General features: G+C 33.7%; 1 protein-coding gene across 3 annotated transcripts; it reads right to left on the bottom strand.

Annotated features, from left to right (window-relative positions):
• Positions 1 to 1,771: 1,771 nt before the first annotated feature.
• On the bottom strand, positions 1,772 to 21,247 carry LOC148310586 (G protein-coupled receptor 143-like). 3 transcript variants are annotated; one of them, XM_088258192.1, is made up of 8 exons: positions 21,091 to 21,247; positions 17,583 to 17,752; positions 13,636 to 13,729; positions 12,174 to 12,268; positions 11,431 to 11,609; positions 10,005 to 10,164; positions 8,694 to 8,861; positions 1,772 to 6,324 (listed from the first exon to the last, which is right to left on the bottom strand). In XM_088258192.1, the coding sequence occupies exons 2-8, from the start codon at positions 17,733 to 17,735 to the stop codon at positions 6,094 to 6,096; spliced, it is 1,080 nt and encodes a 359-aa protein (XP_088114318.1). In that variant the 5' UTR covers positions 17,736 to 17,752; positions 21,091 to 21,247; the 3' UTR covers positions 1,772 to 6,093. The 3 variants fall into 3 exon arrangements, with proteins under 3 accessions (XP_088114318.1, XP_088114317.1, XP_088114320.1); XM_088258191.1 differs by lacking the exon at positions 21,091 to 21,247 and adding an exon at positions 20,861 to 21,024; XM_088258194.1 differs by lacking the exon at positions 21,091 to 21,247 and adding an exon at positions 20,555 to 20,574.
• Positions 21,248 to 22,661: the final 1,414 nt, after the last annotated feature.

Below are 22,661 nucleotides of genomic sequence, written 5' to 3'. Positions count from 1 at the left end.
TCCAAATATATTAATAATAATAATAATAACCATATCCGCTCCCTAGGTGGGAGCATATGGAGTCCACAAACTGTCTCCAGGCTTTTCTGTCGGCTGCCAGCTCCCTTGCATCCTCCCAAGTCAGATCCGCGTCCCGAAGTTCTGACGAGAACTGCCGACGAATTGTCAGCAGTGGTCGTCCTAGGCGGCGCGAACCTGATGCCTTGTAAAAGAGGCAAGCTTGATTAAGGCTCTCGGGAGGCATGCGGAGTACATGGCCAAGCCAACTGAATCGCCTTTTCTTGACGACAGTTGTGACCAAGATTTGCTGCGTCCTACGCCTTATCTCTTCATTCCTCACAAAGTCAAACCACCGCACGCCTAAGATTCTCCGCAAACACCTATTCTCAAAGCTTAGTACACGGCTGCTCTGGGCCCTTGTAAGGTGCTATGTTTCACAGCCGTATAAGAGAACAGGAGCAATGCAGGCATTGTACCTTTACACCTTTTGGATTTCACCGAGTATAAATCCGATCTCCAGACAGCCTTCATACTATATATTACACAATTTATATATATTTGCAGTTTGTTTGTGTCCATGGCAACAATAAAACACAATACATAGATGTTTTATTTTATTAAAACAACTATCAACTGTATTTTGTGTTGGAAGCTGGTTATGTAACAGAGGCAACTATTGCCTCTGAGACAAAGAAGAAAGAGACATCTCTGGTGATGATACGTGGTTAATTATTTCACGCATATGTAGATTAGTAATTATGAATTTTGAATTGCAAAATTTTGTTGTCAGTATACATCCCGGTAAATTGAGTCTACTTTTTTTATAATTATGACTTTATAAAATATGTAATTCATATCAATTGTACATAAAATAATTTGTATTTATTTTTGTTTGTTTTGAGATATTTATATATATGTAATTACATACTATTTATGATGTAAAAAGTTAATATTACTGCAAAATAAAAATATTTTTAACAAATTGAATTCACTATGTAAAACATTAATTTTTATAAAGAAAACAAAATTATTTGTCTGTTTATTTTACTATATCTTTTTTTAAGCCCTAGTTCTTTACAAAAACTTTTATATTATTTTTTGACATCTCATCAAAGATGAAGAGGAATATGGAAGTCTGGGCATTTACGGGGCTGACGACCGTCATAGGCTGGTTTAAGTGATTGCACACGTGTAACATTCACCAATTCTACCCATTATTGACAACCACACTACTCCAATTCTTGGTAGTTCTCTATACATGAACCAATTCCGAAACGATGTTCTTGAATCGTTAGACTTCACTAGAGACATCTATTGGTGAGATAAAAGAAGCTTTTTTATTGAGTAGAAACCATTTACTTTTAGTTCATATTTAGAATCTCATGATATATGCAGAGGAAGGCCAAGTAACAACTAGTGAGTGATCACTGGTTGTTATTTGCTAACTTGGGACTAAACAGGTAGAGTACCGTAGAATGGGGCTACTTGAACTTTGATGTGTTACTTGAGCCCAGTACAAAAAAAAATTAATTTGTATTTTGTCTACAATAATGAACGTATTGTGACAATAAGTGTCACCTGTCAGGGAAACAATGAATCATGTTGATACATTCATTATTGTAGACCAAATACAGATCTTTTTTTTTTTTGTACTGGGCTCAAGTAACATCAAAGTTCAAGTAGCCCCGTTCTACGGTATATATAATAAATATATTTTTTTAATTTTTATAAATCATTTATTATAAGAATTAATTAAGAAAAATATAACACCTTTATTATGAACACATAAAATTTTACAAATATAAGTCACGCATTTTGTTATTTATAAAAATTGAGATAGACCAGAGACAAAAAAATTACTTCATTATTTCATTGAGCTCTACATATCCATAACCTAAGCACACTAATAAAGCCAAATCAAGACTAAAATTTATATTTAAATGACACCTGTGAGAGTAGGTGCTTATTTCTTTATTTTTTTGGCACATTTAACATATCTACCGATTTTTGTATGGCAACACTGCACAACCAACCCTCAATAAATTTGCAGTTGTTGCCACAGCTCTCCAGGAAGCTACAAAAACTCAATGGATTATTTAGAGTAGGTCCTTAATTATAATGATGATAAAAAATATATTAAATAACAAAGCTTCTTATGGCATTCTTAAAAAAAGTTTAATTCTAAAATAAAAATTTTAAATTGATCATTTACAATATGGCATGTATATTAAATATTTGTTCAACAATCCCTCAAATATCAAATTGAGGTAAAATTAAATTGAAGTCAACTTATTATAGACATTTATATTTAGTTCATTTGTGATGTATGCATCTGTAGTTCTGAAATTCCATATGAATGCCTCCATCAACAGACTGTGTTGTAAAAACCAAAGTCACTTGGGAGTTTAGTTCATACGCTCTGCTCCAGAATTAGTGAGGCGGATGGAAATTCACAGGTGAAGCTTCCGAAATTGTGACATATAGTAGACATACCCAGAAAAAGTAGCAAGCATACTCATCAAAGATAAAAATGTGGTAATTTTTTTTATAAGTTTTTCACACTCTGCAATTTTTTTATACAATCATGATGCTCTCCTGCAAATTGCAAAATCAAAGCCATATGAAGGCCACTACCATATTTTACAGACTATACAAGTGGGGACTGACCGGAGCATTTCATTGTAACATAAAGGTGGAGACTGACCGGAGCATTTCGTCGTAACGTAACACGTTACGATGCGAGCATTCAGGCAGTCAGTACACCGAGCTGAGCGCTCCATCCATAGTTTCGGATGCTACGACGTTACGATGTTGCGATGTTACGACAAAATGCTCCGGTCAGTCTCCACCTTAACATTCGCGGCGAGCATCCGAACATCGGATGGAGTACTCGGAACGAGCTCGGCTCGCTGTACTGACTATATGAATGCTCGCATCGTAACGTGTTACGACAAAATGACTCCGGTCAGTCGCCACCATAAGACACACTTCTTTCTTCAAAAAGTTACCTCCAAAATTCAGGTATGTCTTGTGCTCAAAATTAATATAAAAATGTTCAGTGTTTGATTTTAAATTTCCACCAGTCTTAAAAATATACATATATTCGATGCCGCAAGAAACTTCTATCTGGCAACATTGTAGTGATGGGACTCGTACAATAAAAAATGTGGCCTACCAAACAATACCATACATGCTTTTGTAGTACACAAAAACGCAGTACAATTGTGTAATGTGATGTTTTCTGAGGCAAATGCCCCCCCACTCTGAGTTGTAATAAAATAATAATAATAATGTTATTTAGAAAAAAAAATACTAAAAAATTAAGGTGTGTCTTATAGTCCGTAAAATACGGTATTTTGCCCCCCTAAGAAAAAAGATTTCCTATCTATCTAAGCAGTTCTTGTTAAACTACAGGAAGGCCTCACACCATAAATTTCATATAAAAATATAGTACGGGAAATACACCAAACACTTACACAAAATTAAGTATATTATTATATTATATGACAAGTATGAAATCAGAAGAAGTTTTTTCATTATTATTATTGGGATGGTTCAATCTCAAAAGTTAAAAATACATTTAGAAACTGCTTCATCCTAGATGACGTATGTTAATAGAATAATAAAAATCTTCATAAAAATAGCTGCGAAGTGGACCAAATGCAGCACTTGTGATGGCTTTGGACACACTCAAAATATTGTTAAAATTCATAAAGTATTTTTAATAATAAAACATTTAAATACAAAAAGGAATGGAAAAATTGAGTAGCTTGTTAGAAATTAAATATACTAGTACGTAAAATAATTCTTATTTTGTGATACAATATGATAATTATATATTATTCGCAAGGCACACTTAATTAAGAATATTTTATTGCATTTAATATCACTAGGATTTCTTAAAATTTACCAAAACAAAATACATTTCAGCCTTGAATTTGCAATAACATAAAAATAATAAAAACATACTTTAATTTATTATAATATACTATGTACTATGAATAAAAAATAAGGTGAAAATTTTAATTTAATATAAGCAGGCTCTTTGATTCTGGTAAATCTTTGTGTCACTGACATCTGTGTCAAATTTCATGTCAACATCTACATTTGTCCATTAGTTACGTGTGTGTTTTGTGAACACCAAAAAGTTTATTTTGCTCGCTTTAAAGGCTATTTTGAAAATCTACTATAACGATTGATTTCAGGATTGGAAAAAACCTTGGCATAAGTATATTTTATCGGGAGGGGAGTATTTTGAAGGCGATTAAATAGATTAAGAAGAATAAATAATGATTTTAAAAGTTATAAACCTATTTCACCTCATTTTTTAATCACAGTATGTATGTATGTAGTATTTTAATGTAGTATTTTAATAATTATATACTTGAATTTGATATGTATTGTACCTTATTCAAACATAATTTTTTACTTAGCTAATTATTTTATACTTAAAGGTAATTTTACGCATTTATTCCTATAATTCATCTGGATTGACAAAAGAGAAAAATATCTTGTGTGTAGTGAATTTCTGCCTTTCTCTATTAAAAATGAGTTACACTTAATTATTAATTATATTTGAAGCACTTACTTTGTGATTTTACCATTTTATAATTAAAATTAACTTTGTTTTAAAATCATTATGAATATTTTATTTTAACTTAATTAAAATGTCTACCGGTTTCGAAGCTAACCGCTTCTTTATCAAGAATTAATTAGCTTTGGTAGACATTATAATTAAGTTTTAATAAAATATTTATAGTGATTTTAAAACAAAGTTACATTTTAACTATACTCAATTTTTATTTATTGGAATGTAAATATGTATCACATTTCCTACCTTATTCAAGTACGCTCCTACAATGCTTTCTTTATAATTTTTTATGATTTGTTTTTATCAACCAATTTAAAAAAAATACATTTGACTTGAATGGTGATAGCCAAGGATACAAATTAATCAGTTATTTGACCCTTCAGGCCTTTATTGGTTGGCTTTTGAGGCAAGCGTTGATCGCCTTTTCTGGTCTCTGATGGTTAATCTGACGGACCAGCATTGAATAACCTTTCAGATCCAAAATTGGGCTTTTGAGCCAGTTTAAGTTGGCCCTGTGGACCAAAAATTGATCCTTATTCATTGTTTTGGTCCTTCAGGCCTCTATTTTGTTGGTATTTACATTTGTACGGATAGAAATTCAAAGATGAAATATCCTATCTATAAATCAATGAAATTTTCTCCAATCCACCATATCCAAATTCCTAGGTCAATGCATATATATTTAAAGCCAGCTTTTCAATATAAATAAATTGCATTTTACAAATTAAAATTCCTAAATATGTATCTTGACTAATTCATGTTCGAACATCTTGATTTTTGGTTGGTAGGTAAAATTGCTGATGTTATACCGCTTTCTAGTTCAAGTTTTCATAGAGAGAATTGCAAATTTTTCTGCTTTAAATTATGCAAATAATTCACATAGAAAAAATATATTCATTTTATAAAAATTCTAACCATATTTTAAGAAAATTTTAAACAAATCACGGGTCCATTTTTAGAATGTGATAAAATTTTTAAAAAATTATAAAAACACAGTAAAATTGATTTCCGGTAGCCAAGTAGAAATGCTAGTATGTATATTATGTAAATCTTCCTCATATCATATTCTTCTTTTGACCATTATTCGCACCTATGGTGCGTAGGGCACCACCTCGAATTAAGTTAAACTCGTGATAGTGATCAAGTTAAACTCGTTGTGTTAGTGATCAAGTAAAACTCATTGCGTTAATGATCAAGTAAAACTCGATGTGTTAATGATCAAGATAAACTCGTGTTAATGATCAAGTTAAACTCGACTTGTTGTGTTTATGATCAAGTTAAACTCGTATCAATGATTAAGTTAAACTTGCTGTGTTGGTGATCAAATTAAATTCGTTGTGTTAATGATCAAGTTTAACTCGTTGTGTTAAATCAAGTTAACACGCCGCGTTCAATAGACTTTAGGCTTGTGTAATTTGGACACAGTCATATGTACGAGTCCACCTAGGAAGATACGCTATATATACATTAATGTGACCTTTCACCAAGACGTATTCAGGATATCACAAGGATGAAAATTCGTTTATGCTGTTGATGGGATGGTCAGTCAGTCGAAGCCTGGAAGGCGGGCGGTGACCAAGCAGAGGAGTGGTCTCCACAGTCGGCTCTGGTGCTTTTGTTTTAGCGAAAGCGCAACAGTTCAGGCTGAATGGCAGTTTGACTTTCTGAGTTCCGGGAGTCCATCTTCTGTAAATTACTGCGTTGAAAAGAGCTTGCAATGGATTCATCAGGGCCTGAAATCAATAAAATTCTAAATATGCAAAAATAATAATTAACATAATCCCTAAGACGAATGTGGAAAATCAATGTATGAGAATTAAAAATAAAGACGTAAGGCAGAATTAGGGATGATTGAAAACATTAACACATTGTTTGCGGGAAACGATTAAAAGCGTCTTTTACATACTGTTAGTAGAAAGCAAGACACGCCAAAAAACATTGTATAGATCGGAATTGGGTTTGCGGTTACTTGTGATTAGTATACTGAGGGTTGGGCGGCAGACAGTCTGGGTATAATTAGGGTCGGGGTTGATGAAAAAACCGCCCGACACTAATGTGTTCATTAATTAAAACATTTTGAGTGTGTCCAAATGCTTGTTCACAAAATCTGGATTATCTCCAATTACAGGAGTTATTTTCATATAATTATTTGACATCTCATCAAAGATGAAGAAGAATATGGAATATAATATAGACTTCCATATTCTTCTTCATCTTTGATAAGATGTCAAAAAATAATATGTTCATTAATTGATTCGGCAGTCACTTTGTGGCAATATCTATCCATTTTTATTTTAATTTTTACTTGGTGAATACCACCATTTCTTGAAATCTATTGTGACACGTATTTTATGAATTACACATCATACAGAGTTTGAAAAAAATGCAGAATGCGTCGAAACTTGAGATTCTAAGAAATAGTGGTATTTACATTAAGTCAAACTGAAATTAAAAATGAACATATCAAGGTTTTTGAGGCTGTTTGGACATGTGGAGTATGTGGATGATGAGAGAATGACTAAGAGAGTATATTTGGCTAATGAAAAAAGGAGAACAATACAAGGATCGTCAAGAAAGACTTGAAACAACTAAATTGAATAGAACCTAAATCTAAATTTGGTAATGTTAAAAGTCTACATTAAAAAAAAAAAAGTTACATATCCCTAATAAGATGAGAAATACGACAATACTTTAAGTGTGTACAAATTTTTGCCTACAGCGCTAGGTTTGTTCATATAGGAGATTTTTATATATTGATGCTAATTACATATCAATATAATAAATAAGACTCTTGTTAAATGTGTAGGAGAATCCTGCTTCGGAAGACTCCTTCGGACACATGGTACAGATCAATATCCAATGTGATATTGTTCAACATAGCGGTAGCTCTTCCTACAGGTATAACCATCGGCAGGTTGGTCCTGTGTATAGGAATGTGAAACAATCTATTCCGACGCTGTCTTAGGTAACTATCGGGAACATACAGACCAATGCTCCGGATAATTTCAGGATTATCGATCATACCGCGCAATAATCCAAAAAAATGCGTAATAAAATACACATTCCTTCTAGTCTCTAAACTATTGTAGCCAAGCATACCCTGGAGAAACTCGGTCGGGTAAAGCCAAGGATAATAGCCGTACTCTCATGTAGAGATACCTTAAAAACTTCTTTTGGACTTTCTCTACCATAAGAGAGTACTTAAGCTCGTGTGGCCCCCAGATCATGGAGCCACTCTCGAGTCTACTTCGCACCAAGGAGTTATAAAGAGTTCTCAGCACGCGGGTATTTTGGAAAACCCTGGCAGTACGCAGAACAAATCCTAGCATTTTCAATGCATTACCACTGACTGCCTCTATGTGATCGTGAATATATTATACGTAGTATCAATATATTTACTATGTATCAATATATGAATAGCTACGTATCTATATTAAGTCTACCTATTAATCTTCTAAACTTTTGCTATATTTTATTCTTGCTGTTTACTCTTAACTCATTTAACATTTCGCTCACTCCTTTCAAGAACGTCATAAATCAAAAAATGTCAATTTTCAGTTGTGCATGTTTTCGGAATGCCCAGAAAATGTACTATATCCCAGCAAAAGAGGCATATTTTTAACTTAATATTTACCTGCCACAGGGCAGAAAATGTTGTTTTTGCATTTTGAAGAAAAGGTATTGTTCAATTATGTTTTTAAATATACTAAATATCTTTCAAATGGAGAAAAAACCTTCAGGTTTTACCTAAAAAGATCTGTTGCACAGTAAAAAGTTCAATAAGTGGCTTGATATTTATTTTTCATACATTGTAATACATTTTTAAACTTTAAAAACGTTCTCCTAAAAAATCAAGTTTTTTGATTTACGACGTTCTTGAAAGGAGTGAGCGATTTGTGAAATTTTGTAATTGGAATGTTACAATTACCTGTTTTATTTGTTATTCATTATTGTAAATGTATTTGCGTTAATGTTCTGTTAAATTTCTTAATAAATAAAAAAAACCAATGAGCATGTATGACTAGATGTATGGATGAAGAGGAAGCTAGGAGTGTGGTATTTTATCTCTTTTTATTGTAATGAATAATGTGAATTGGCTCACCATAACATACCACACGACCACTATAACTTTGACGGGTAACTCAAACCAAAGTGTCCACAGGAGAACTCCATTGATAATGTTTGGCAACCAACACAGATAAAAGCAGATATTTATCCAAACAAATTTTATTCTGAGAGTGTGCATCAAGTTCCATTCCTTACTGGTCATCTGAAAATAAAATAAGTTGTACGTTAGATAAATAAGTTATACACTTTGCAAGTTATACACTATGCAAATTAGTTGTAAACAACAGAACCGTTGAACAGGTGATGAAATTCAAGGATCTCGGAGTTGACATCAGTAGCTACGGTGATCTATATGGTGAGACTCAGAAACAAATAAACAAGGCTGCAGTTATACATATCAGGTTGCCCCAGAAATTCGGTGTGGAGGAACAAACACATGAGAATTGAAAGTAAAATGAAAATATAAAAAACATGTGTTCGACCAATAGCCACTTATGGGATTGAGGCAAGAGCAGATACTTCCAGAACAAAATCTCGACTTCGAACCTGCGAGATGAAGACTCTCCGATCCATAACCGGAAACACATTGCGAGACCGAGTAAGAAATACCGACATCCGGAGCATGTGTAAGACGGAGGATATCGTGAGGTGGGGACGACAATGAAGGCGATACTGGAAGGAACATATAAAACAGAATGTCAGAAGACAGACTTCCGCGTATCGCCCTCCAAGGCAACCCTAAAGGACGCAGACCTCCATAAAGATGGAAAGACAGCTGAGAGTCAACATTCCAAGAGCGACATGCGAAGGCAAAAACAGATCCCTAGGATCTACAAAAAGAAGAAGAAGAAGACTTTGCAAGAGGAAGTCGTTGGTATTTCAACGATGAGTAGAACAAGACACAAATTATCAAAAAAATATTCATAGAATAACAGATCAAAAATGCAAAAACACATCAAAACAAAAAAACAGAATCGAACGTTCATTCTTCATTCAACATTCTTCGCCTCTTCTACATTCATGCATCTCCTCATACATAACCGACGATTATTACGACTCCTGACCCGGCCGCTTCAAGTATTTGACATACCTCGGTCTTTCTCTGCTTCTTTTTCCAACTACATTCGCCTCATAAATTTGTTCAACCGTTCTTTCTTCACTCATACGTTCCACATGTCCAAACCATCTCAACACACCTTTCTTAATTTGAAATTAGTCGAAATGCGATCCCTCAGACGAATGTGTGGCAAAACGATGTTTGATAGATGTTCGAATGATGAAATAAGGAAAGAATGTAAGGCTGAGATAAGCATTATCGATAAAAATAAAATGTTAAATAATTCACCTGTGAATAAGACACCCAAACACAATTCTCCATATTTTTAGATGAAATTAAGTAGATAATGGGGTTGGCTATCATCACCACAGCTATCGGAAGATACGTAGCAAAATAATTTGGTAAAACACGGAGAAGGGCTGACTTCAAAGAGTGCAGGTTGTGACAGCTAAAATAAAAAAAAGGGTTATAAATTACTTCATACTAAGTATAAATAAATAAAAATAATAATAATAATAATTAATAAAAATATATACACGAATCGGAGCTAATCAAATGCCAACTTACAAATCTTTGAATCTGTGAACATTATACAAAAACATACAGTACATATTGCTCACTCCTTTCAAGAACGTCATAAATCAAATATTGTCAATTTTCAGTTGTGCGTGTTTTCTGAACGCCCAGAAAATGTACTATATCCCAGCAAAAGCGACATATTTTTAACTTAATATTTACCCGCTACAGAGCAGAAAGTGTTGTTTTTGCATTTTGAAGAAATGGTATTGTTTAATTATTTTTTTAAATATACTTAATATTTTTCGAATGGAGAAAAAACCTTCAGGTTTTACCTAAAAATATTTGTTGCACAGTAAAAAGTTCAATAGTAATTTATTTTTAATACATTGTATTATATTTTTAAATTTTAAAAACGTTCTCCTAAAAAATCAAGTTTTTTGATATTTGACGTTCTTAAAAGGAGTGAGCGATATATCACTTAACCCAACCAAATGTGAGGTCATAAGTCTTGGGATGCTCAGACCCTTTTTTCGTATAAAAATACTAGATCTTTATCTCAAGTTGAGACACTTATAACATAAATCCTCTCCTGGTATGGCATTGGTCCAGTAAGATAAAGATTGTTCTAGTAATAGTTAAAGTAAATCAGTTGAAAATAAATGCATATTCACATAATTTGGAAAATATTTAACTTTGGGCGTGTCCACAAGGATTTCCTCGTTCACGAATCTGGGTTTCTCTACTTTATTTGGGGAGTTATTTTTACATGTAAAAATAACCAAGAATGGAGAAATCCAGATTTGTGAACACACCCGAGGTGTCAAAATGGAAAATATATTTTTATTATTATTAACACATCGTTTGCGGAAACTGCTTAAAAGCGTCTTTTACATACTGTTGGAAGTGAGCGAGAGACGCTTATAATTGATCTATTTGCTTACTTTTAGTAGAGCGCAAGAGATGCCAAAAAAACTTTGTACAGCAATCTGTACAAAGTTTTTCCGATTCCGATGAAATGGGTTTGCGGTTACTTGTGATTAGTCTACGATCCTAATTAGTATGCTAATTAGGGTCGGGGTTGATGAAAAAACTGCCTGACGACAATGTGTCAATGATTAAAAGATAAGAATCATTTGATTTATTGCATCATTATGGACAATGCAACATTTGATTGGATGAATTGAAGTTTTCTTACTCTGCGTTGGGGTAGTACAGGATGGAGAGTCCGGAGGCAGTGAGGAGGGCGGGAAGTCCCCAGGATACGGAGTGGTAGGCGTTACTGCGCCCGTCCATACCTCTCAGGAAGAGAAACGTATCCACCGCGTAGCACAAGGTCCAAAGCCAGGTGGCCGTGTAGAAATACTGAGTCCACGCCTAAAACATAATTTTTAGCACACTATTATGATCAAGAGTTAATACTATGAGAATTGTAAAATGGTCTGTAAACCAGTTTGGTGATGTCGGTTATGACGAAACCCGGTTGCTGGTCAAATAAAATCATGTGGAAAAATTACATAGTTGTTATTTTATTCTACAATTGTAAAATAGGTTTTATTTTTTATTTTTCACTGTATTTTTTTTTTGTATATTATGTTAAAATATATATTTAAAAAAAAAAAACATAAAATGTATGTAAAAAAAAACAAACAAAAAATTTGCAACGTCCGCCTACGTAATGTAATGGTCAGCATGCTCGGATATTGTACTGAAGGTCCTGGATTCGATTCCCAGGAGGAGTTCAAATAAATATAAGTGAATTTTTCACTGTAATATTTATTCAATATTACCCTGAAGCAGAAGGCTGATCAACTTTCCTTCATGTGTTAACACGATCAAGGTAACACCGCGTTTATATGATATATCGATTTCCGGTAGCCAGAGGGTCAAATATGGAAATTTAAAACATTATATGAAGTAATAAAACAAGGCACTTTTTACCGAAGTTATTGCACAAAAGAGAACATTTGAGGAGTCGTCCTCTCGCGGGATCATAGTCTTGAAATTCATCCACAAGGCTGAACGCACCATCACGCCTGAAATATAACAATTTGTATGTAGCTTATAAATTGTAAATTATGAATAAATCGGACTCATATAGGAGAAAGTGACCAAGTGCATATTTTCACAAAAAAGTGATTATTGACTATTTGACATCTTACTAGCTTAATCTTGCCCAGAAAAAAATCCCAAAGGATTTTAAACTTGGAAGTATAATATATAGACTTGTTATAAATGACTAACTGCATTGATGTTTATTTTCTTGCCAAGCAAAAGTAACTTAAATGGCCCTCCTGAACATTTTACGTTTTGTTAGTTGGTCACTCTTTCCTGTACGACTACGATATGTATGTACTCTTACTTATAAATAAATAAATAAAAAGTGGGGAAAGCACAAGCAGGTCAGTGAAACGAATGCTCAGCAGTTAACAGGCTTAACTTTCTTCTCCCAGTGATATGTATTTACTACAACGCAACTTTCAAAATGAGAATATCAATATAAAATATAATAGATACGGGCTCAGAATTTTTGTATTTGTCCGTAGTTCAATTATGTATTACATGAAAGTATTATAATATAAAGTTATTTATTTGCAACGACAGAAATAAATCATTTGTGAAAAAATTTAGGATGAAATCACCAATACACAAACGTTTCTGTGTGTGCCCGTGTGGCATGCTTTGTAAGTATAGCATGTCGTAACGTGTTTAATCCGCATGGTTATTACATGGTTATGTGGTTACACACATTTCTCAGTGTGCGCGCGCGCATGGCGTGCTTTGTATATACGCGCATGTCGTGGGGTAATTACCGAACCAGCAGTGCGCAGATTGTCTTACGCAGCAGTCATGTCACTACACTAGCTATTGAGGCTACTTGCGATGTATTTTTTCACGTTTTCAGATACTTACCAGAGCTAACATTACAAAATTGTTACGTTTCTTAACTTACTTACTTAACTTCAACTATGGTCAATAAAAGCAACATATAAGAATATTCAAATTTTTCCCGTTTTTAAACCACATTTTCATTTGTTGTACAAAATATACAATGTCCGCTTCCGCGGTGTAGTGGTTAGCGTGTTTAGCTACCGTACTGGAGGTCCCGGATTCGATTCCCAGGGGTGGTTAAAAATAAATATTAGTGATTTTACACTATAATATTTATTTCATATTACCCAGGACTGGTCCTGAAGCGCAGGAGTGATCTGACCTTGCCTTCATGTAAGTAACGATCAAGATAACACTGCGTCAATACGATGCAGTGCCCTATGCACCATTGGGTGGGAATAAGGGTTAGAAGAAGAAGAAGAAGAAAGACAAAATACATATCATAGGTGCATACGGAAATTTTTAGCACCGTAAGAGAAAGGTTTATGCAAAATAAGAATAAAAAGCTCACCTAATGATGCAAGCAGATCAGCAACAGCCAACCAGATAATAATTTGTCTTCCCCGAGTGCTCGGATTGCGGGATAGTTCTTGTCTCGGCAGGATCTGGACAAGAAATACAATTTGATTATTAATTATTTGTATGGTAATAAGAAAAGTGTATTATGTACATGCTCTTAACCTACGCACATATCGCTCACTCCTTTCAACAACATCACATATCGAAAATTGTCAATTTTCAGTGGCGCATGTTTTCGGAATGCCCAGAAAATGTACTATATCCCAACAAAAGCGGCATATTTTTAACTTAATATTTACCCACTACAGGGCAGAAAGTGTTGTTCTTTCATTTTGAAGAAAAGGTATTGTTAAATTATTTTTTTAAATAACCTAAATATTTTTCAAATGGAGAAAAAACTTTCAGGTTTTACCTAAAAAGATCTGTTGCACAGTAAAAAGTTCAATAAGTGGCTTGATATTTATTTTTAATATATTTTATTGTATTTTTAAAGTTTAAACGATCTCCTGAAAAATCAAGTTTTTTGATATTTGACGTTGTTGAAAGGAGTGATCAATATTTGTTTACAGTGTGCATATATTTGTGTGTTTCAGAAACCTTATGTCATACTACTGAACTCCAAAGGTGAAGTTCTTACCACCAAGACAGGTTGTGAACTACATCATGGGTCGGCAACCTGCGGCCCGCGGTCCGCATGCGGCCCGCGAGACATCTTGGTGCGGCCCGCGAGATTCTCGCCGCAACGCACATGACGGATGATATTATACACAATCGAGTGAAAGGGAGCGAAGGGATAGTGAAGTTGGAGCGAAGGGGGAGCGGGGGGAAAGAGAAGGAAGGCAAGAACGCCACACGCACCTCGCATCATTCCGTTGTCGACCGCCAGTTTGGTAGTACATATATTTGTGAACAAACTTTTTCAATTCTGAATTATCGAAAAAACAAACACTGTTCTAGGTTATCGAATTCACATTTAGACGCAATACTACGCGTCTCTACTTCAAAAATGCAAGCTGATATTAAAAAACTTGCAAGTCAAATGCAATCACAAAAATCTCATTGATTTTATTAAATACAATAAATGTCGTTAAAATATACACTTAGCGTTTTATTTTTAAAACTAAAATATTTGTACATAAATATTGTATGTATACCTACTGCAAGTGCGGCCCGCACTGATCCCCATGAAAAATATTTGGCCCTTTTACAACAAAAGGTTGCCGACCCATGAACTACATGACTCATGTAGGTCTTAAGGGTGACCTGTGATACAGAGGGAGGTCACAATAGACCTAATATGATCGCAGTGACATAAAGGATGCAAGATCTCTTGACCTCACAAAAATAAATCTTTTGCGTTGTGCAAATATTTTGATATTCAATTTTTTTCCTGAAAACAAGATATAACTTTTTATTATGTGTTCCAAAATTGGAGTAGTGTGGTCATCATGGGTAGAATAGTGAATGTTACACGTGTATAGAGTGATCACTGAAACCAGCTTATGACAGGATGTAAGCTCTGTAAATACCTAGGCTTCTATATATTTCTTGAACTATATTGAGATGTCAATATGGATTTCCGAATTATTCGTTTAAAATTGTCATTGTTGTCGGGAGGTTTTTCCATCAACTCCGACCCTAATTATACTCGTGTAGTCTGCCGCCTGACTCTCAGTATACTAATCACAAGTAACGCAAACCCAATTCCGATATGTACAATATTTTTTGGCGTCTCTCGCGCTCTACTAAAAGTAAGAAAATACAATACTTATGAGCATCTCCTGCTCTCCACCAACTGTATGTAAAAGATGCTTTTAATAGTTTTCCGCAAACAATGTGTTGATATTATTATGGAAATGAAAAGAAATACATTTATTTAATGTACAATTCCAAAAAAAAATAAAAAATTAGTTAGTACGGAGAGATGGAAAGTTAATGAACTGACCAGTTAGCATAGTTAATACAATTTCCGTTAAAAATTTGGAAACATATTTGTTTTACGGGTAACAGTTAACAAAGTAAGCAAATAGAATACTTATAAGCGTCTCCCGCTCTCTACCTTACTTTACAGCATGTAAAAGTCCCTCTTAAGCGTTTCCCGCAAACAATGTGTTTATATTATTTTTGATATCTCAAAATAGATGAAGAAGAATATGGAAGGCTGGGCATTCACAGGGCTAATGACCGTCATAGTTTCAAGAATTTATTTTGTCTGTAGTGTAGTTGTCAATCATGGGTAGAATTGGTGAATATTACACTGTGTGTAAAGTGATCACTTAAACCAGTCTATGACGGTCATAAGCCCTGTAAATGCCCAGACTTTAATATTCTCCTTCATCTATGTTGAGATGTTAAAAAAGTGGAAGTATTTGGTTGCGTTTAAAATTAATAAAATTGAATGAGTGAAGAAGGAAGAGTAAATTAAAATTTATGAGCCAAAAGTGACTAGTAATAAAAGCAGAGGAAGACCGAGGAAAACTTGGCATGATCAAGCATTTCAATTACTTGAAAGTAGTCAGTGGTTGAAATCAATTAATTAATTTTTTTATTCTTCTTCTTCTTCTTTTTGTAGATCCTAGGGATCTGTTTGTGCCTCCGCGTGTCGCTCTTGGGATGTTGACTCCCAGCCGTCCTCCCATCTTTTCGGAGGTCTGCCTGGGGATCTGCATCCTTCAGGGTTACCTTGAAGGGCGATACGTGGAAGTCTGTCTTCTGACATTCTGTTTATATGTTCCTTCCAGTATCGCCTTCGTTGTCGTCCCCACCTCACAATATCCTCCGTCTTACACATGCTCCGGATGTCGGTATTTCTTTTTCAGTTTGTTTCAATTCAATTTCAATGTGTTTCCGGTTATGGATCGGAGAGTCTTCATCTCAGAGGTCCGAAGTCGAGATTATTTATTATTTTTTCATTCTTTATTATTGTAATTATTTTATTTATTTCATTAAACTACTTGTTAAGATGGAAGGACGACCTGGACCGTCATGCTGGCGTGACTTGGTTAGGATGACAATGATGATGAACCGTATTTGGACACACTCAAAATGTTATAAATGTACAACATTTTGAGTGTGTCCAAATACTTGTTCACAAAATCTGGATTATAAAATTTATTATATCACTCAAAATGTTGTAAATAAATTATCTGGTCAAATTATAAGCTTAAATAATAAAAATGAAAATGGTATTTTCTGGCGTTTCTCATGTGTGTGATTGTAATCCAGGATTCGGACCTCACACACTAATATAAGAGTTTCTGCTTAGTAAAAAGCTTCTTTACATCTCACCAATAGCGATGTCTCCAGTGAAGTTCTAGTGATTCAAGAACAAGGTTTCTAAATTGGTTCATATATATAGAACTTCCAAGAATTTGAGTAGTGTGGTTGTCAATAATGGGTAGAATTATTGACAACCACTATATGTAAACCAGCCTATGACGGTCGTCAGCCCTGTAAATGCCCAGACTTCCATATTCTTCTTCATCTTTGATGAGATGTCAAAAAATAATATCGCTCACTCCTTTCAAGAACGTCATAAATCAAAAAACTTGATTTTTCAGGAGAACGTTTTTTAAGTTTAAAAATATAACACAATGTATTAAAAATAAATATCAAGCCACTTACTGAACTTTTTACCGTGCAACACATCTTTTTAGGTAAAACCTGAATGTTTTTTCTCCATTTGAAAAATATTTAATGAATTTAAAAAATAATTCAACAATACCTTTTCTTCAAAATGCAAAAACAACATTTTCTGCCCTGTAGCGGGTAAACATTAAATTAAAAATATGCCTCTTTTGCTGGGATATAGTACATGTTCTGGACATTGCGAAAACATGCACAACTGAAAATTGTCGATTTTTGATTTATGACGTTCTTGAAAGGAGTGAGCGATATGTTTTAAATGTGTTAATAATCTGGTTTAGTGTATAAATTTACTTGATAGAGAGCTCCTAGAATTCCAACGATGGAAGAGCAGAGGCACAGAGTATTGTAGGAGTCAGTGTTGAACTCGTCCATGACCATGACGGCCATATCCGTGCCATTGCGGGAATGGTGGCAGCAAAACGTTTGTATTGTCGGATCCGCCATTATTCCATTTATGGATACTGTAACAATAAAAAATAGAAATAGCTGATTGATTTAAATTTGTTTAGAATGATTTAATCGCCAATTCCGAAGACGATCTCCAGAGGCTGCTTTATAGATTCCACCTTTCATCTCAAAGATATAACATGAAAATCTCCAGAAACAAAACAAAGAGCATGGTCACTTCGAGACACCCAATACGATGCAAACTTGCTATCAATAATGAAATCATAGAGCAAGTTATGCAATTCAAGTATTTGGGTGTCGAAGTGTCCAGCAGCAATAACCTGTACAATGAGGTAAGAGAGCAAGCAAACACGGCCTCTGCTGTAGCTGGATGCTTAAAAAATTTTGTATGGAGAAATAAATACATGCTGACAGAGAGTAAGGTGAGGATCTGTAAAACCTGCAACCGATCCTGACATACGGCACGGAAACAAGAGCCGACACCACGAGAACTGGTCGTGGAGTCTTCATTTCCAATGAAGACTCTACGACCCATTGCAGGCCTAACACTTCGCGACAGAGTTAGATACTCATAAATAAGAATAATTTTTTATGTTAAAGATGTTGTGTGATGGGGAAGTAAAGAAGACGTTTCTGGAGAAATCATGTGGGAAGAGCGAGTTCGGATCGAGTGGTGAGGATAGCACAGCAGACAGCAGCATAAGCGGGATCAGACCCCCAGGAAGACCACCTAAACAATGGAGGGATAGCTGGTCTTCCACCTCCCAGGAGCGGACCGGAGAATGACAGGACCTAGTCCTAAAAGAAGAAGAAGAAGAAGATTGATTTAAAGAATTAAATAACATTTTGACATTTCAACTTAGATGAAAAAGAATATGGAAGTTTGGGAAGCCTGTAAATAGGCTGCAGTGTTTACAATGATCACTTAACATGCCGATGATAAGTCATAAGCCCTGTTAGTATCCAAAATTCCATATTCTTCTTTATCTATGTTGAGATGTCAAAATGTAAAAATAACTCCTAAATGGAGAAACCCAGATTTATGAACAAGTATTTGGACACAATCATAATACTGTATTGTGAATTCTAGAAATATTTATTTTTGATTGGTCTGGTGTATTTTCATGTCTACCTTCTGTATCCTGTCTGAAGACAAGGAAAATAATAATACCGTGGAACAGGGCTACTTGAACTTTGATGTGTTACTACAAATTCTTGGAAGTTCTATTTATGAACCAATTCCGAAACATTGTTCTTGAATCATTAGAACTTCACTAGAGACATCTATTGGCGAGATGAAAAGCTTTTTTATTGAGCAGAAACCATTTACTTGTAGTTCATATTTAGAATCTCATGATATATGCAGAGGAGGCCTCACTCGCTGGTTGTTATTTGCTAACTTGGGCCTTAACAGAAAGAGTACCGTAGAACAGGGCTACTTGAACTTTGATGTGTTACTTGAGCCCAGTACAAAAAAAAAAATCAATCTGTATTTGGTCTACAATAATGAACATATCGACATGATTCATTGTTTCCCTGACAGGTGACACTTATGAGTTCATTATTGTAGACCAAATACAGGTTTAAATATTTTTTTGTACTGGGCTCAAGTAACACATCAAATTTAATTAGCCCCGTTTTACGGTACTGTGATTAAATACTTTGAAATGTTTTAAAAACAGGCAACATTAAACTAGTTCTATATTAACAAATTGTTTGCGGGAGATACTTTTGAGCGATGTATTTGCTTACATTGGTAGAGCGCGAGAGACGTCAAAAAACATTGTACAGATCGGAATTGGGTTTGCAGTTACTTGTGATTAGTATATGATCCTAATTAGTATACTAATAAGGCTCAGGGTTGATTAAAAAACAGCCCGAAAATAATGTGGCAAAATTCCTACTAGTTTAAAGTTTATAGCCATTTTTTAAAAACAATGCATTTTTTGCAGATGTGAACTGTCAAAATCGTCACAATAGTAGTTTTATTAGAATTTGTACCCGAGGCGAAAGTGTTAAATTGTGTGCCATTGAATTGTAAAACGGAAACTATAATCAGATTCAGAATTACCTGATGCTTCAATCGTGACTCACTTCTAAAGGTGGAGACTGACCGGAGCATTTCGTCGTAACATCGCTCGCGGCGAGCATCAGCGAGCATCCGGAACTATGGATGGAGCGCTCGGCTCGCTGTACTTACTGCCTGAATGCTCGCATCGTAACGTGTTACACATTATTTTTTGACATCTCATCGAAGATGAAGAAGAATATGGAAGTCTGGGCATTTACGGGGCTGTCGACCGTCATAGGCTGGTTTAAGTGATCACTTTACACACGTGTAACATTCACCAATTCCACCCATTATTGACAACCACACTACTCAAATTCTTGGAAGTTCTATATATATATATATATATGAACCAATTTTGAAACATTATTCTTGAATCACTAGAACTTCACTAGAGACATCTATTGGTAAATGAAAAGGAGCTTTTTTTTAGACCAGAAACTCTTTTATTAGTATGTGAGGTCCGAATCCTGGATTATAATCACACACATGAGAAACGTCAGAAAATATCATTTTAATTTTTATTATTTAAGCTTATAATTTGATCAGATAATTTATTTACAACATTTTGAGTATGTCCAAATACTTGTTGGCAAAATCTGGATTATCTCCAACTACAGGAGTTATTTTCATATTATTTTTTGACATCTCATCTTCGATGTGATGGTCAAAAAATATGAAAATATGATAAATATGAAAAATATGAAATTGGAGATAATCCCGATTTTGTAACGTGTTACATTACGACGACATGCTGCGGTCAGTCTCCACCTTAAACAATACTCACTTCTCTCTTCTTCCGCGTCTTCTATAATCTACTCTAAGTACAATAAAGGTCAAAAGAAATATTCAAATGCTTTCATGTAACATTTATGATACAGGTAAATGATAAGTCAAATCAATTAGGTCTTGTGAGGAAAAAAACAGTCTAATTTCGCCAAACTCTTAGGAAATTATTAATTATGGGCCACACTATATATTCGATCACTAAAAAATTTTAAATTCTCAAAATCAGACAATTTCGTTTATGTTTTGACACTCTTTTTTTTTTATACGTAACCACATTTATATTTATTTGACACCAATAACAAACCTATTGGACAAGGGTGAAACATGTTACTAAACGAGGATCAGACTATACATTAGAATATTTCATTTATATCCGAGTCTTTAAGTTATCCATAAAATAAAAATAGGCCTACAAAGTATTAGCGTAAAATTGTTGCAAGGATGTCATTGTATCCATTACATAGTAGGTAGACTTACTTGTAAACAAATAAATGCGAAATTAAAATTAAAAGCAGACTGAATGATCTTGCTAACCTTTTAACACTAAAATGATAATATTGAACAATCACAACATGTTCTGTTTGTTTATGTTTAATACAAAAATATTCAATATACACAACATTAAAAAAAAAGTTTTTTTGAACTTTTTATCAGGATTCACTCGACACTTGACACCTCTTGACAGTTGAGTATTGCCAGTATAAAACTAAGTACAAATATAAATTACGCTAAAAGTACTTACCTATTTACTATTGAGAAAATATATCAGGGGTAAATATATATATTTTTTATATTACATTTAAAAAAAAATACAACCATGATATTCTTGAATATAAATTTAAATTCTCTTTTGAAAGTAGTTTAAAGAGTTTCGTAATATAATATTTACCCAGATATTTCTTATTCTGTTTTTTTCTTCATATATTTATAAAATAATAATTTAATGAAATATACACAATCAAACTAGAAGCCGATGTCAATAAGCATAAGTATTATTTTTATTCGCGGTATCTGTATTTGTCCACCTCCGTAGTGTAATGGTGAGTACGCTCGGCTACCGTTCTGGAGGTCCCGGGTTCAATTCCCAGGGGGGGGGTCAAATAAATATAAGTGATTTGTTCACTCTAATATTTATTCAATATAACCCTGGACTAGTACCTGAAGCGGAGGGCTGATCACTTTTCCTTCGTGTGTTAACGATCAAGATAACACTGTGTTTGTATAATGCAGTGCCCTTTGCACCATTGGGGTGCGGATAAGGGTTTGAATTGAAAAATTGAGGATCTGTATAGCATCTGGTTAAGGTTTTGACAACTTAGACCTTATTTCATTCAATACACATGCGTAAAAAATGTCGCGAATAGAAACTATATGGGATTAGAATAATAAAAAAAATGTCCTAGAAAACCTAAACATTAAAAAAAAATTGAGTAAAAAAACTACAAATAATTCTTCGTTTTTCCGCTGACGATTTTTTTTACAACTTTAAAATCAAAAAGATTGAATATCTCTACTTATTTTACAGCTTTTAAATTTTGACGTTTTTTTTATTCTATATAATTAAAATTAAGTAATAAACGATAAACATTAACACATTAAACGATACAGCAACAAATACACTCTATATTTTTTAAATATTAGACAGCAAAAAAAAGCATTTGAATTGGATGTTTGATGCCTTTTTTATAAAATTAATTGTTTTAGTTGCCTTCCCGAAAATAACACTTTATAATGAATCCGAAAATTTCATTATTGATTATTTTATTTTCTCATATTAATATGTATTCTACAGAATCCACGCATGTCTGCTTGGTAAAAAATAAATCAAATTGATTATTATGAAGCATCATGTCGTGGTGTCATCAGCTATTATTTTAAATAATATTATATATGTAAATATGATACTATCAACCATATTATTTGTATGTACAAATATTATTAAGTGCGTATATTTATTTATCATTGAATGAATTGAAGCGTGACTTGTTGAATTTAATTTAAATTTTAAACGTAAAAAATGATAAAATAAAACAAAATAGAAGTTTATTTTGTAAAAATACGTATTTTATTTCATAAAACATAATTTAAAAATATTTTTTTTTAAA

The sequence above is a fragment of the Brachycentrus maculatus genome, unplaced genomic scaffold, assembly GCF_059751285.1.
Source record: "Brachycentrus maculatus isolate JH-2025_06_01 unplaced genomic scaffold, ASM5975128v1 h1tg000091l, whole genome shotgun sequence".
Classification (NCBI taxonomy): Eukaryota; Metazoa; Arthropoda; class Insecta; order Trichoptera; family Brachycentridae; genus Brachycentrus; species Brachycentrus maculatus.
The sequence above is the reverse complement of the archived record's forward strand: the minus strand, read 5'-3'. Positions and strand labels throughout refer to the sequence as shown.